Source organism: Crotalus tigris, unplaced genomic scaffold (genome assembly GCF_016545835.1).
Source record: "Crotalus tigris isolate CLP2741 ecotype Arizona unplaced genomic scaffold, ASM1654583v1 scf7180000017622.5263843, whole genome shotgun sequence".
Lineage (NCBI taxonomy): Eukaryota > Metazoa > Chordata > Lepidosauria > Squamata > Viperidae > Crotalus > Crotalus tigris.
The window spans coordinates 3,755,342-3,770,129 of record NW_024096517.1 but is presented as its reverse complement, the minus strand read 5'-3'; the positions used below and the strand labels follow the sequence as shown (position 1 = coordinate 3,770,129).

The 14,788-nt window shown below is 44.8% G+C and overlaps 1 protein-coding gene across 6 annotated transcripts in view; it reads right to left on the bottom strand.

The window, feature by feature from the left end:
- Positions 1–2,829: 2,829 nt before the first annotated feature.
- The window catches only part of NHSL2 (NHS like 2), a 77,396-nt gene continuing 65,437 nt past the window's right edge, over positions 2,830–14,788 (bottom strand). For 5 of the 6 annotated variants that reach the window (XM_039331134.1, XM_039331168.1, XM_039331149.1 and 2 more), the window contains exons 2-8: positions 9,725–9,871; positions 8,676–8,812; positions 8,388–8,583; positions 7,416–7,547; positions 4,854–7,097; positions 4,216–4,348; positions 2,830–3,278 (exon numbers count right to left, since the gene is read on the bottom strand). In XM_039331134.1, the coding sequence (XP_039187068.1) occupies positions 2,975–3,278; positions 4,216–4,348; positions 4,854–7,097; positions 7,416–7,547; positions 8,388–8,583; positions 8,676–8,812; positions 9,725–9,871 (3,293 nt within the window). In that variant the 3' untranslated portion in view covers positions 2,830–2,974. The remainder of the gene's footprint in view (positions 3,279–4,215; positions 4,349–4,853; positions 7,098–7,415; positions 7,548–8,387; positions 8,584–8,675; positions 8,813–9,724; positions 9,872–14,788) is intronic. The other variant, XM_039331142.1, reaches the window with a different exon arrangement.

Genomic DNA, 14,788 nt, shown 5'->3' with positions numbered 1-14,788 from the left:
CTGAAGATGTAATGAAACATTCAGAAACCAACCCACGAGCTTGAAAAATGAATCTTCACCCTCATCCTACGCCCAAGCTACAGATATTTGCCACTATTGCACGTCAACTTGTGTTAAAATGACACAGATAGAACAGTAAGGGTTATGGATGTCCCCACTAGTAATTTTCAATTATTTTCTAGAGTCACTCAGTCATTGTTGCGCCAAAATAACAGTAATCAGGACAGGCTTTTATCACTCAATGATGTTCGTATGATGCTATGAAGCCCCTTTAAAGAACTAGTGAGGAAATGACCCAAACAAGGTCCTTCCACCCAGTTTTTAAGCTATTATTTTTAAATTCAGCTCCAACTAGACCACGCAACTGGTTTTGCTATTTGTTGCACAAGAAAGCATCCTGGAGAAATAACTTTGCATTAGTAAAGTTTCATTATTGCAGGTGCTGGTTTGAACTTTGATTCATTCCAGAATAAACTAACAAGATTTAAAAAAAAAAATAGTATTCTGCCAATTTATTCAGGACATTAGATATTGGGTTTGTTCAAAACACACATTGGAAATATTGTATGTTTTGTCCTAGTCCTCCAGGTTATGCTACAGTCACAGAAACGTGAAGAATAGGGACCCAGGGACATAAAGGAAAGGCGATAATGCATGGATTGCTGTTTGTATATGTGTGTGTGTGTGCGCGCAGCAGTGTTTCTCAACCTGGGCCACTTGAAGATGTGTGGACGTAAACTCCCAAAATTCCCCAGCCAGCAAAACTGGCTGGGGAATTCTGGGAGTTGAAGTCCACACATTTTCAAAGGGTTCAAGGTTGAGAAACACTGCTGGATGCTAATAGCACTGAATACTGGAGGGCAGTCCAGAGAACAGGAAAGGATACATTATTGAATAGCAAGCATGCTGGGTATTTCTAATGATTGTCTTTGCATCTAAACTCATTGTCCTCATCTGGTTTCTGTTGCCTCTAACACACTCACTGAGGGAGTAAAAAAAAAAAAAATGAGGCCATTAGCAAAAAAACAAGACATGCAAGTCATGGCACAACGCAGGAGGTCATAGCTCAACAGATAGGCCGTAGGATCTGGTCTAACCTATTGGTTTTTCTGTGCATCAGATTCAATGGACTAGTTCAGGAAAGCTGATGCTGTAATGAAGCAGTTTATTCCAAGGAGCAGTGGGAAACTGACTAGCATCCAAATTTGGTTGGGGCAAGAGTAGAGCCGCTGAAATCAAGAGGACAAATTGGCCATACAATGAACATTCAACAAATCTTCTTCACCCAACTGAGTTGGATGCAACTGCTAATAGCCTGAGAGGTTTTGTTTTCAAGAGCCATTTGTTGGGAGTTGTGGGTGCTCCATCACTGGAGGTTTTCGAAGATCTCTGAGGTTCTTTCCAGCCCTATGATCCTATGTCCTATGTTGCACAGCCCAGGCAAGTCAGGGGGTAGGCTATCCTTATAGGGAGGCAAAGTGGCTAAAAAGCCAATTTTAGCAGAGTTTTATGCCTCCAAACAGAGGCATTTGTTTTGTATGTCAATCCTTTGCATTTGCTATCAATGCATCTTGAGAATAGAGCAGGTCTCTTTTTTCATAAATCATATATTGAGATATGCAAAGTGCACCGATCTGTTGACAGATAGGAAGTATTTTTTTAAGTCAGTTGGGAAGGGAGGATGAGTACATGACTTCTTTGCCAGTATTAATCTATGCAGTTTTCTAAAATACAAGGTGTTTCTCACAGAGAAACCGTAAACTAAGACAGAGTATGGAAAACGACAGCCTCTGGATGACCAAAAATACAGCTTCCACTAACTTACCTAAGGCGGCCTGGGAATTCTTGAAACATTGCTTTGCAAAGGGGAAGAAACCTACTGATATTTATCTCCAACTTTTTTCCTTTCTTCACTCCAAAGAAGATTCAACTCACTAGGGACATCCAGTGAAGCACTTTTCATCCTCTGTGTGGGGCCATCGAGGGGAGAGCAAGCAACAAAAGCAGTGTTGCATCATTGTGAAACAGGCTCTGCCCCATTTGTACCTGTGTTTGACAGCATTTCATCGTTTGGACAAAAGCATTGTACCCAACGGGCAACTCGGTTTTCAGCCTCATCTCTCTAAAGTGACTCATTGGTCAAAACTGTTACAAAGTTTTACAACCCAAAGTAAAAAAAAAAAAAAAAACCAAAAAAAAAACAATAAAAAGATCAATGTTGTATGTGTGTGTGTGTGTGTGTGTGTGTGTGTGTGTGTGTGTTTAAAAAAGAAAAGCCACAACAGCTGCATATTATATCCTACAAGCACTTAAAAGTACCACATGCCAAAGAAACTGGACAGTTCCAAGTTAGCTTTGTTGCGGAGAAGAAATCAAAATGGGGAACTCCCAATTTGTACACCTGGAAAAGAAAAGAGAGAGAGAGAAAGCGGGAGAGAGAAGAGAGAGAGAGAGAGAGAGAGAGAGAGAGAGAGAGAGAGAAAGAAAGAAAGGAGGAGAGAAGGAGAAGGGGAAGAGAGAGAGAGAGAGGGGGGGGGAAGGAGAAGGACGAGGAGAGAAAGAGACATTTTGTTCCTCATGCAATCAGGGAGGAAAGTGTTAGGTCCAACTCTGACACCCACCTATGATAGCCCTTTCTAGGAACATCCATTGTGCAAGTCTCTTTTTCTAACCCAGGAAAGAAAATAAAAACTCTGTCTCTTAGGAGGAAAAGTGTGGGGCAAATTCCACAAGGGATGGGTGTGCTCTTCATTTAAGACACTTTTCTTGAATCTACAGAGTCATCTCCCCATCCTCATCCTCACCCACCCACCCACCCTCCCAGTAAAAACCCAGAAAAACTTTTGGCTGCAGGGAACAAATCAACCCAGGTGCTGAAGCTTCAAGGGGGGAACAGACTCACTCCTAAGGTCAGCTTGGAAGAGGACACGAAGGATAAGGAGCATATACTGCAAAGACAGCTCTTTAAAGAAACTCAGGGCTGGATTTTGGAGCTTGGGATTGTCCCATCCACAGCAAACTCAGTCATGACCCTCCGAGCCAAGGGATTGGTGGTCTTGAGAAGTTCAGCTGCAGACGTTCGGATGCCTGAGGCCCCCTTGCCACCTTTCTTCTGAAGGAGAGCCTTAAAGTCCTCATTTCTGCTCGAGGCTCGGCTTGTGCTGGAAGGGCATTCATTGATCACAAGCCCTGCGGCGTTCTTGATGGGCATCTGGGAATTTGGTCGGTTGCCAAAAGAGTCACTGGGTTCCTTCCATCCCAGCAACTTCCTCTTGGATCTGTGAACAAAGGGATGATGAGACAAACTTGAGGGAGAAATAAAGCGACGACCACTACCATAACCAACACTTGATAGCCTGGGAGCCAGCTGGAAGCTAGGGAAATATTTCTAATGGTACACAAGCTACAAGTCATCCATCCATCCATCATCCCATCCATCATCCCATCCATCCATCATCCCATCCATCCATTCATCCATCCCATCCATCCATCCACCCACCCACCCACCCACCCACCCACCCATCCATCCATCATCCCATCCGTCCATGCATCCGTCCATGCACCCATCCATGCATCCATCCACCATCTGCAAGAGCTCAAAGTACCATAGAAGAGAATATGTGTAGCTCAGGGTTGAACCGTGGGGTCCTTGGTTCTCTCTGCGCTTGGCTGTTTTCTTGCAGACATTCCATTACCTGACCAGGTAAACATCATCATTATCTGAGGTTGGGTAATTAAACTGGTGGGACTGAAATGGCCGGTTCCTTTTGTTTTCAACTTGGGAAAGGTTGGGTAACTTTCAAAAAAGTAATGTAGGAGCTGAACGGGAGCCTACCACGTTTATGTAACTTCTCTATTTTTCTAAGACAAAAAGTGTTCTAATCTGGCAATTTGTCACCAGATCTCACATGTGAGGCTGAGGGGGAGGGTTCCGCAAAAAAAAGAAGAAGAATAAACAGGAGGAAGGCTGGGGCCCATAGCTCAAAGATTGGCAACTGTGAATGGCTAGGAGACCTGCTAAAAGAAGCTTCTGCACCTATGCCAGGTCAACTTAAGGAGCAACAGAGACACCAACCAAGAAAGATGAGCTGAATCTAAATCTTTTTCTCACTCAAGGCAGACTGGCTGGTAGGAGGGAAGGTAGCCCCAGGAATCTGGGTTGGGCAAGCAGCACACAACAGTCTCTCAAGAGTTGTCTCCTGGATAAACTCCCACCTGTGAATGACAGTGAATAAATCTTCTGTGGTTCGGGTTGTCACAAAAACATCATCATCTTCCTCAGTTATGGACTCAGCTGTTTTGTCGCTTACGAAGTGTTTCTCTCTGCTCCTCAAACCCACAGAATTCCCTATGGAAAAGAAAATGAGAACCTTGGAAAAAAAATAGGTCACTTCCACGAGTGGGATTCAGACAGCAAGTAGGACACAAAAAGAAACAGGGTGTTCCTCAAACGGTGATAGGCAGCATTTGCGTACGACGGAAGGGGAATAAAATAGGGTACAGTACTTTTTTGGGAAGATATTGGTTTGAGTCTTCCCACCATCTTCAGAAAACCCATCCAGTTGACCACAGAAAGGCGAAAACAGCATTCTTTCTCCCTTTGCTGCCATTCAGTGGTTGACTGGATTTTTGCAACTCTAATCTGCAAGACCTGCACCGTAAATATCACATTAGTCTACAATCCCATTAGCGTACATTAGCCGAGTGTCCTGTCCTACACATTCTGCAGATATTTTGACCAGTGCCTAGAATTCCATGGCACTCAGGAAATTTCTCTTTAGTTTACATTTACTCCTTAACTGATTTAAGGCCTTCCCTCAACACCCTGACGTAGAAAAAGCAAGAAGGCTTACCTGAAATGTCACCCCATGATAGGTCTGCGGCAGTTGGACTTACATTCACCTCATTGGCAACAGGAGACGGCACTTGGTAGGTGGTCAGTTCTGAGTAGGCAGAATCCTCATCTAGCATGATAACTGGGCTAGGAGGCAACCTCTGATCCCCAGGACAAGGCCCTGGATGGCGTGGGGAAGTCACCAAAGGCAGGTAAAGTACACTAGGCTTCTTTGGGACAGGAGGTGGGACTTTAGTTTTACGGCTCTCTCCCCCAGGCACCACCTCGTCGAGAGCCTTGGCCTTCATCTGCTCATCCTCCTCCAAGCTGTCCTCAGAGAGTCTCCGCGCAGTGGAGAAGAATGTCCCTGTGGGGCCTTGTGTGGGAGAAGCTGCCCCCTCAGCAGAAGGGGATTCTGTGGGGCTCCACGTGCCTGCATCCCACAGGTGGTCTGGCCTCTGGGCCACCATGTAAACGTTCTCCCCAGGGACCAATCCTTGGGGTGCAGCTGGAGAAGTTGGAGAGCTCACGGGAGACTCCTCCTGGACTGGTGGCGTTTTATGCAACAGCATCGGTGGCCTTCGGGAGAGGGGTGGCTTTTCTGCCACTGGGGGCCGGACTTTCTTGCCAGGTTCCTCAAGTAGCTCTGGACCGTCCATATTATCCTCAGTCTCAGATCGGCTGACCGAACGCAAACGGACAGAACGCAGGTCTAGCTGGGTCACCATTGGCATAACTGGCTGCACCGGACTCAGCTTCGGGCCCAACTTGGCTCCAAAGGTAGAATCCGAGTGGTGTCGGCTTACTTTGGCTTTGCTCTTGTGCGAGATCTTCAAGCCTGAGAGGTCCAGATGTGTCGGTGGGGCAAAGGGCAGGTCGAACGAGAGACGAGACTTGGGGCTTCGTTCCATAGGAGAAACAGGGGGTAGGGAGGACTTCCTCTCCGGCACAAGGGGCCTTGTCCGTCCACTCTGGTGAGGAGCATGACCCAGAACCATGGATGTTGGAACGGTTGGGGTTGGCGTTTCAGACTGACTGGAGTAGCCACTGGAGGGAGACATTAGCCCTGTCAACCTCCCCGGGGAAGAGGTTTTCAAACTCATGTCAGCACACAGGTGAGATGGGGTGGTGGCCCGGGAGACGGAAGGAGATGGGAGGGACTCAGAACTACCACGTTCCTTGGACAGTTCAATTACAGTAGTCCCAGTAGCAGTGCTGGATCCGGACAAGGAGCAATAAGGATCCCCAGAATTCCATTCAGGCATAAAGCCCTGCTGGGCATACGGCCTGCTTTCCAATTCCCTTGTTGGATCACCTTGGACTTTGCTGTGGACCTGTGCATCAGGCAGCAAATAAAGACTTTTGGGTCTCTGATCCTGGGGCAGTGCCTCGCCACTCACTTCTGCTTCGCTGACTTGCCCTTCTTTGATCAAGGAGACGCTGCGCATGGGTGGGCAAGGCTTCTTCTTGGCCTTCTTGAGAGAGATGCTCTTGGTTCGTTGTCGACGCTGCCTTCGGGCCTCTTGCTCCAGAGCCAGGGAGATGTTGTCTGTGCTGGTGCTCCCCTCCGAACTGGCACTGGGATAACTAAGGCCACAGGTCTCACTGCCCCCAATGTCCACTGAGCACAGGGAGGCTGTGTCTGTAGGGACAGAAAGTGACCTCTCACGGAATTTGCACATGATTCTCTCCCTCTCCAGTTGGGACGATTCCTCTTCACTTGAGTTGACAAGGGCTGCAGGGACTTTGACGTCTCTTGTTCCACACCTCGAGCTTCCCTCAGCCTCTAGGGGGGACTCAGGAGAAGTGCAAAACCTCCCACACTCATTCACCCCAGCCATATTGTCTTGGCTAATGAAGAAGGAAGAAAGTTGATCTGCCTCTGGAGTGTCCCTGGGTGTGCAAGGAGACATCTGAGATGCGCTCTCTGCTGCCACCTCATTTTGGCTCACAGAAGAGTTGGTGTAGCAGAAGGAGGATGTGCTGCAACCAGGAGAGAAGATGGAGTCCTCTTTGGGGCCATTGCACAATGGGCTGGCATACATCACCTTGGGGTTCTCAGCACGGCTTGCTTGGATTTGGCAACCTCGTCCCTGTAGGACTCCTCCGAGATCACTGAAGGTCTTTCTCAGCTGTGGTCGGGACTGAGGAGAACGGGCTTGGCGAGTGGAGCTCCTTCCATTGACCACATCAGGGACAAAATTGCAAGAGATGGACTCAGCTATGGTGGCTGGTGGGTTGACGATGGGCCCATTGCTACTTCCTAGAGAAGAATTACAAAAGCAAGGATGAAACAGAGTAGAGAAGCTCTTTAAGACTTGTGGATGTCAACTCCCAGAATTCTGTCTGTTCAAGCCAGCTAGGGAATTCTGACAATTGAGGTCCACAAGTCTTAAAAACTGCCAGTACCTTGCTTAGCTACACAACATGGCACTGATTAAAGCAAAGAGCCTTTTATTCAGCTTTGGGTGCACCCTGGCCTCCTACGTATATTTTAAATCAACAAATAAAATAAATATCTTTACGACTGACCAGCAAAAAACAAAAGAGCAAAGGAGCAGCTGCCCCACCAGTTGGTCACCTGGATCACGTAGAGAGAGGTGGGGGAAACCAATCACGGTCCGTCTTCGGCGTAGCAAAGACTTGGGATTCATGGCAGTCTCTGTATTGAACAAGGAGTGTCGTGCGCTGGCGTGTCGAGCAAATGGCTGCCCTGGAACCAAGACAAAGAGATTCAGTGGTCCAAGCAGAGACTAGGAAGCCCAGAAGATGACAACAGACAGGAGAGGCAGATGTCCTTAACTCGTGTTTCTCAATCTCAGCAGCTTTAAGATGGGTGGTCTTCAATGTCCAGAATTCCCCAGCTGGCTTCAACAGAGAGACGGTTTTCATGAAGGTGTGTAATTGTGACAGGAATGGAGGGACAAAACCCACCAGCACCCTCTAAAAATCTCAAGCTTTTGCTGCACCGAGTTTGAATTTATTAGATGCTGATAGTGATAGGACCACAAATATAGGCTAACATTACATGCAGTCCTCATTTAATGACCATAGTTGGAACCAGCAACTTGGTTGTTAAGTGAAGAAGTTGCTAAGTGAAACCCTGACTGTGTTTTCAATCTTACTTCAGCTTTCCTTTGCTTTACAGACCCATGAAAGTCATAAATGAGAGGACGGGTCACAAAGTTGCTTTTTTTTTCATGACCACTCTTGCTGCGAATAGTCACAAAATGAGGCAGCTGCTAAGCAAGGACTCCCTGTACGTGCAACACTCACAAAAAATGCCCAAAATGAGATGGAAGAAATATTTGAGAAACCCCAGTCAAATGCTCTATAGTCTAGTGGAGCACGTTGCACATCTGCATGCACAGAAGTCCAGACGCAAAGCTTCAATGCCTGTTGCACTTTTCTCTCTCCTGAACGAACGTGCTGAGCTTAGATGCTTTTCCTTGCAATTCCTCCATCATTTCATTATAAGAAACTGCCCTTACACACACACACACACACACACACACACACACACACACACACACACACACACGATCTATTCTACCTGAGACGTTGATGGGGATGATGTTTGCTTGGGTGGAACAGGGCTGTTGTAATCTCTTTTCCTCCAGAGCAGGCAGAGGGGATCCCTGGATCCAAGCTGTGTGTTTGTCTGGAGTAGCAGGCAAGCTAAGCGAAGGCTCCAGCACTCTTATCCCCAGGCTCGTTGTTTCATTCTCCTTTACTTGCTGGCTTGTAGGCTGTCGGAAAGAGGTATTGATGGGGGAAAGAATCAGCTTAAGCCCACCAGCCACAATATTTCCCTTAGCAAGCTACAAAGGACCAGACTCACCATGAAGACGAACTCCATGCGTTTGTTGGGTGGAGGGCGAGGGCTACACTCGAGATGCCTGTCCACTGAAGGAGAGCTGGCATAGCGGAAAGTTTGGCCACTGATCTTGGCATCAGAATATGGCTCCTCATACTCTTCTGGAAGGAAGGAAGGAAGGAAGGAAGGAAGGAAGGAAGGAAGGAAGGAAGGAAGGAAGGGAGTTAGAATAATTTGTACACAATCCATTCTTCACCTATCCTTGGGCAAGGGCACTTTCATTTCCTCTTTAAATGTTTTTCAATCCGTAATGTTGAGTCACAATCTTTTCAAAATGGCCTTGACTTCTTCCACGTACTAGACTTTCTCTTTTAAAAGTATAACTGCTTATCTGATGAGGAGCTCTGTAAAATTGGGAAGTTTGGAATTCTTTTATGTTATTTTGTTTGGATTTTGCAAAGGGGTAACTAGCTATTTTTTTAACCCTCCTCCCCAAAATGTGATATTACAAAACACCTATTTTTTCCGCCTCCCCAAAATGGCCTCTTCTGAGGTAATAACACTGGTTCATGGAGAAGTGGATTTTGCTTGATGAAGAAAGAAAGAGGGAAAAACCACACCCAACCTGTAAGATAGATAGATAGATAGATAGATAGATAGATAGATAGATAGATAGATAGATAGATAGATGAAAAATAGATAAATAGATATAGATGAAAGATGATAGAGATGATATAGATAGATAGATAGATAGATAGATAGACAGACAGATAGACAGATGAAAGATAGATAGATAAATAGATATAGATGAAAGATAATAGATAGAGATGATATAGATAGATGATAGATAGATAGATAGAGAGCGAGAGAGATTATACATAGATGATAGAGAGAAAGCGTGTGTGAGAGAGAGATGAGATAGATAGATAGACAGACAGATACATAAATAGATAGATATGCTAGAGATAGAGATGATAGATAGATATGCTAGAGATAGATAGAGCTGAGAGAGAGAGAGAGAGAGAGAGAGAGAGAGAGAGAGAGAGAGAGAGAGAGAGAGAGAGATTCAGTACCTTGCAGCAAACTTTGGAGATTGAGCTCAGCTTCATGGTGCAAGTCCTCCACACCAACAGGTCGAGCCAAAAATATGTTGACTGGTTGATGCCATAACAGCTTGGGTGGGGTAGGCTTCTTCACATCCAGATCTAAGTTGGAAGTAGCTGGAGAGAAAAAAACAACAACAAAGAGGAAGAAAGAGAACAAAGTTTGTGTTAGGATTCAAGAGACACAAGAGAGATATTTCCGGATGTGATTGCACAACCCAACACGATCTACTTTTGAACTACAGGAAGTTCCCAACTTGCAACCATTCATTTATCGACCATTTTGACGCTACAGTGGCGCTGGAAAAAGTGACCCATGATCAATCCAGACACTAATGACCATCGCAATATCCCCATAATCATGGCATCAAAATTTCAGCACTTGGCAACATGTTATTTACAATGGCTGCAGGGTCACATGATCCCCGTTTGTGACTTTCCTAGCTGGTTTCCATCAATGGGGAAGCCAGGTTCACTTAACAACACATGAGTCATGTAACAACTGTAGGGATCCACTCAATAACCATGCCAAGAGAAAAATTGTAAAATCAGGAAGAACTCACTTAATAACTGCCTTGCTTAGCAACGGAAATTCTGATCCCAACTGTGGTCATAAGGCGAGGAGGACTGCCTTTACTTAGCTCTTGCCATTTGCAATAATTTTTTTTAGCAGGAGAGCGAAATATTAAGCCTAATGCAGCAAAATCCAAGCAGATTAATCACTGTAAATTGAAACCTTTGATCCGATTTGGCTCAACCCTTCAAACCAATTCAATCAATCTGATTTAGTGTCAAATCATCAAATGTTATTTTGAAAGCACCGTATCTATCTATTCCTGGTCAGAGCTGTCTGTGTCGATGGGTTGGCAGTGTTCCAATACTTGAGGGGTTGCCACAAAGAAGAAGAGGGGGTCAACTTATTTTCCAAGGCACCAGAAGGCAAGATGAGAAACAATGGATAGAAACTTATCAAGGAGAGAAACAACCTGGAATTAAGGAGAAACTTCCTAACAGTGAGGACAATTAAGCAGTGGAACAGCTTTGCCTCCAGAAATTGTGGGCGCCCCATCACTGGAGGTTTTTAAGAAGAGACTAGACATTCACCTGTCTGAGACAGTATAGGTTCTCCTGCTTGAGCAGGGGGCTGGACTAGAAGACCTCTAAGGTCCCTTCCAGTTCTATTCTGATTGATTGATTGTATCCAACACCACCATTTAATTTATCTTTCATCTAGCTTGCTTGTGAACTGAACATTCCCCCAGAACTGACTATTCGCACAATCTTTTTCCAAACATTGTATGCAGTGGTGGGATTCAAGTAGGTGAACAACCAGTTCTCTGTGTGGATGCCACTTCTGGAAGTCCATTCTGGGCCTGGGCAACCAAAAATTAGCTACCGGTTCTGCCAAACTGGCTGAATCTCATCACTGATTGTATGCCACCTTCTCTTCTTTACAGCTCTTCAAATGGGTGGGGGAGGTTTTTTTCTGGAAAAAGTTGCCTTGGAACAATCTTTTATTGCTTTAGCTCAACTGGAGATCACAAGTTTAGCATGCTCACTTGACTTTTATTTAATAAACAAGACTTGCAAAATATGACAATACTTATTGGCTTTATTAGACAACCAAAGACTTTTTCTCCCTTTTGTAACAATGTTATCTCTATGGGATGCATAAACAACTCTGCTGGAAGGAAATGAATTGAAATGCTTGAGTAGGAAAAAAATAAATACAGAGATGCAGCATCTCCCGAGAGTTAGTGTGATCAAGAAATGTACAAATAATTACTATCAAAGTGGCTGTAGGAGAGATTCTCTTCCCCTCCCTTTCTCATGTTCTTTCCTTCCTAAAAGCTCTTGTTTTTTGAGTGGGAAGCTGAATTTCCTTTCATATTGCTTTCTCTCCAAAACAATAATCCATCCTTGGTTTCAGTAGGTGGGAAATTACTCACACTGGTGTTCTACAGAAGAAGAGAGCTGCTCTTAAGGAATCTGTCGGGTTTCAGACCAAATCTGTTCTGATCCAAAGATTCAATTCTTTGGGGTTCTATTGCACCTAGGGCAGTGATGGCGAACCTTTTAGAGACCGAGTGCCCAAACTGCAACCCCAAACCCACTTATGCATCGTTGGGTGCTGGGTGGGTATGGCCCATTGGATGGGTGTGGCCCATTGGATGGGCGTGGCTACGGTGATAACGGCAGACTGGGTGGGACTAAAAAGTTCAATCAATCAATTCCAACTTTGCAAGATCTTTTTTTTCCCCGTGAGAAGTTGAAATTGACTGATTGATTGAACCTTTTTTTTTTTTTTGCACATGGCGGTGGAGGCCTAAAGCAAAAAGGTTTTATAAAACCCAGCTGAAGGCCTAGGACTGGGGCGACGGCATGCGTGCCCAAAGAGAGGGCTCTGAGTGCCGCCTCTGGCACCCGTGCCATAGGTTCGCCTAGGAGGACACCCATTGCAGTCCATTTTCACAAAAGGCACAGTTCACATAACATGTGAGATGAGGCTGAAACAGTCTTTTATATTTTATGAGATTGGGTGAACATCCATTGTATTAACCTTAACCTCCAATCTGGCATGGTGCAGCTGATTATTGGGGGGAGGGAGAGAGAAATAGAACAGAACAGCAAACATAATTGCAAATACTGATATTGTCTTTGATTAAAACAACAGGTCTCAAACTGCGGTCTGGGAGCTCCTTGTAAGAAAAGGAGTGGCAGAGCCTGGAGGCAGAGTTAAGAGAGGGATCAGCCTAGAATCCCTACATAGCCACAAGCGAGTCCAATTCCCTTGAATTATATGGATCCTTCTCTAGCTCTAAGCAGGTGCTGTTAGTTGAGAAGATTCCTGCAGATAGGCTGCTTAACAATAAATCAGATTAATTGGACCTTCACCTGTGAACCTGGCCTTTGACTCCTGACAAGCCCAGCGGATCCAAGATCTTTTCAGGGGTCCATGAAGTCAAATAAATAAATATTTTAAAAGTCTCAGTTTTAATCTCTGATACAATAAATAGCGAGAGACATAACCATCAACCAAAGCTTGTTGAAGTCCTCAGTTATTCTGAAGATGGCAAAGAAGAGGTCCAGAGGCCAAAATGTTTGAGAAGTCCAGTGTTAGAAGTATGTATGAAAACACCCAACTTCACAAGGATGCTGAGGTTCGGGGAATAAACAAAATATTCTATAATACTGTATACTTGATAGAACTTTCTATGCCAGTGGAAAGTTCCCTGATCGTGTTCTCCTACATCAGTAGTTCTCAACCTTTTTAATGCCGCGACCCCCAACTGGTTGTAAGTCGAGGACTACTCAACTGGTGCAGCACTGTTTGCAGGATGGGACTTTTGGCGGGCTCAGCAGGGCAGAGACAGCCTGGACAATTCCTATTGGCTTTTGAAAGCCAATAGAATTAGACTCTATTCAAGAGAGTCTATTCTATTGGCTTTCAAAAGCCAATAGAATAAAAGGGAGTAGCACAGCTAAGGAAAAGGGGGGAAAAATGGCAGACTGCGTTGTTTGGCGACCCCCGTGGTCGTTCGACCCCAAATGGGGTCCCGACCCACAGGTTGAGAACCACTGTCCTACATGAACTGCCTTTGTTGTCTTTAAATTTCCAAACATAGTAAACTGTTTTCCTTGAAAATTATCACCGATTATATGGAATGCTTATAGATGTTTTAAGACCCGATTGTTCAATAACCTCCAATTGCTTTGCATTATTTAAATGTCAGCAGGAGAGAAAGGAACGAAGAGACTGAAAAATGGCGACTATATTAATTTTAGCATGCGGCGATACACACGTTGCCCTGAGTGGAAATTCAATTGGTAGCATGCAAATCGGATGAATAAATAAACGTTTGTGTCCCAAGGCAAACGATGCTGCAAAAAGCTAATTACAACTTGAATTTTTCCGTTCCAGTTGCTCAAGTTGATTTGCATGGTATTTGTCTAATTGCGTTGCTACTAATTCATTTTCAGCAACGACGACGCTCTAATAATATGGGGAGGGGGGAATTCATAGGAAAATCTAGCAAGAAGGGGGGTGGGAAAAACGAAAACCGCCTTCCTATTTGTGATGGTTCCAAACCAGATCCAGGGAAACCCTAGGAGAGCAATTCCATCAAGGAATTAAAGAACTCTAATGGAAACATTTTGAGCTTCTTAAAAAAAAAGTAGAACATACAAGCTTGCCAGCAGGTGTGATTGTGTGTAGATTTAGCCAGGCTAAAAGAAGAGGCAGAGATGGGAGACCACAACTGTTTTCTTCTCCAGAAATATCAATGCATATAAAACAGAATTTTAAGGATAAAAGAGAAGGAACTAAGCTTAAATCACCAAGCTGTAGAGAGCTAGTGGCGGGTCCTAAGGCATTAAGCAAGATATCGCCTTCAAGTTGAACTGTGACTACACAGTCACGTCCATGTGGTTTTCGTCGCAACAGCATGTTGAATCTTGCCACTGTCTCCTTTCACATTTTATTTTTAAATAGTCTAACTTTCAGACTTGGAATATCCTGGCAGTCATCCATCTCCAGTCTTCTGAAAGTCTTGCATAAATTAGTGTTTCTCAGCCTTGGCAATTTGAAGATGTGTGGACTTCAACTCCCAGAATTCCAGTTCCAGTTCCAATCTATTCAATTTTAGGAGAATTCTAAAGAGCCCCAAGCAATAATCAGCCCTGCATTTCACAGAGGCAGAAGGGCTATGTGGTCTCAAATATGATTAGGGGCCTGGAGGCTAAAATATATGAAGAACGGTTGCAGGAATGGCCAGTCTAGAGAAAAGAAGGACGAGGGGTGACGTGAGAGCAGCGTTCCAATATTTCAGGTGTTGCCACAAAGAAGAAGGGGGTCACCTTATTTTCCAAAGAACCAGAAGGCAAGACAAAAAAACAATGGATGGGAACTAATCAAGGAGAGAAGCAACCTGGAATTAAAGAATGAGAACAATGAAGCAGTGGAACAGAAGTTGCCTTCAGAAGTTGTGGGGTGCTTCATCGCTGGAGGTTTTTAAGAAGAGACTGGACAACCAC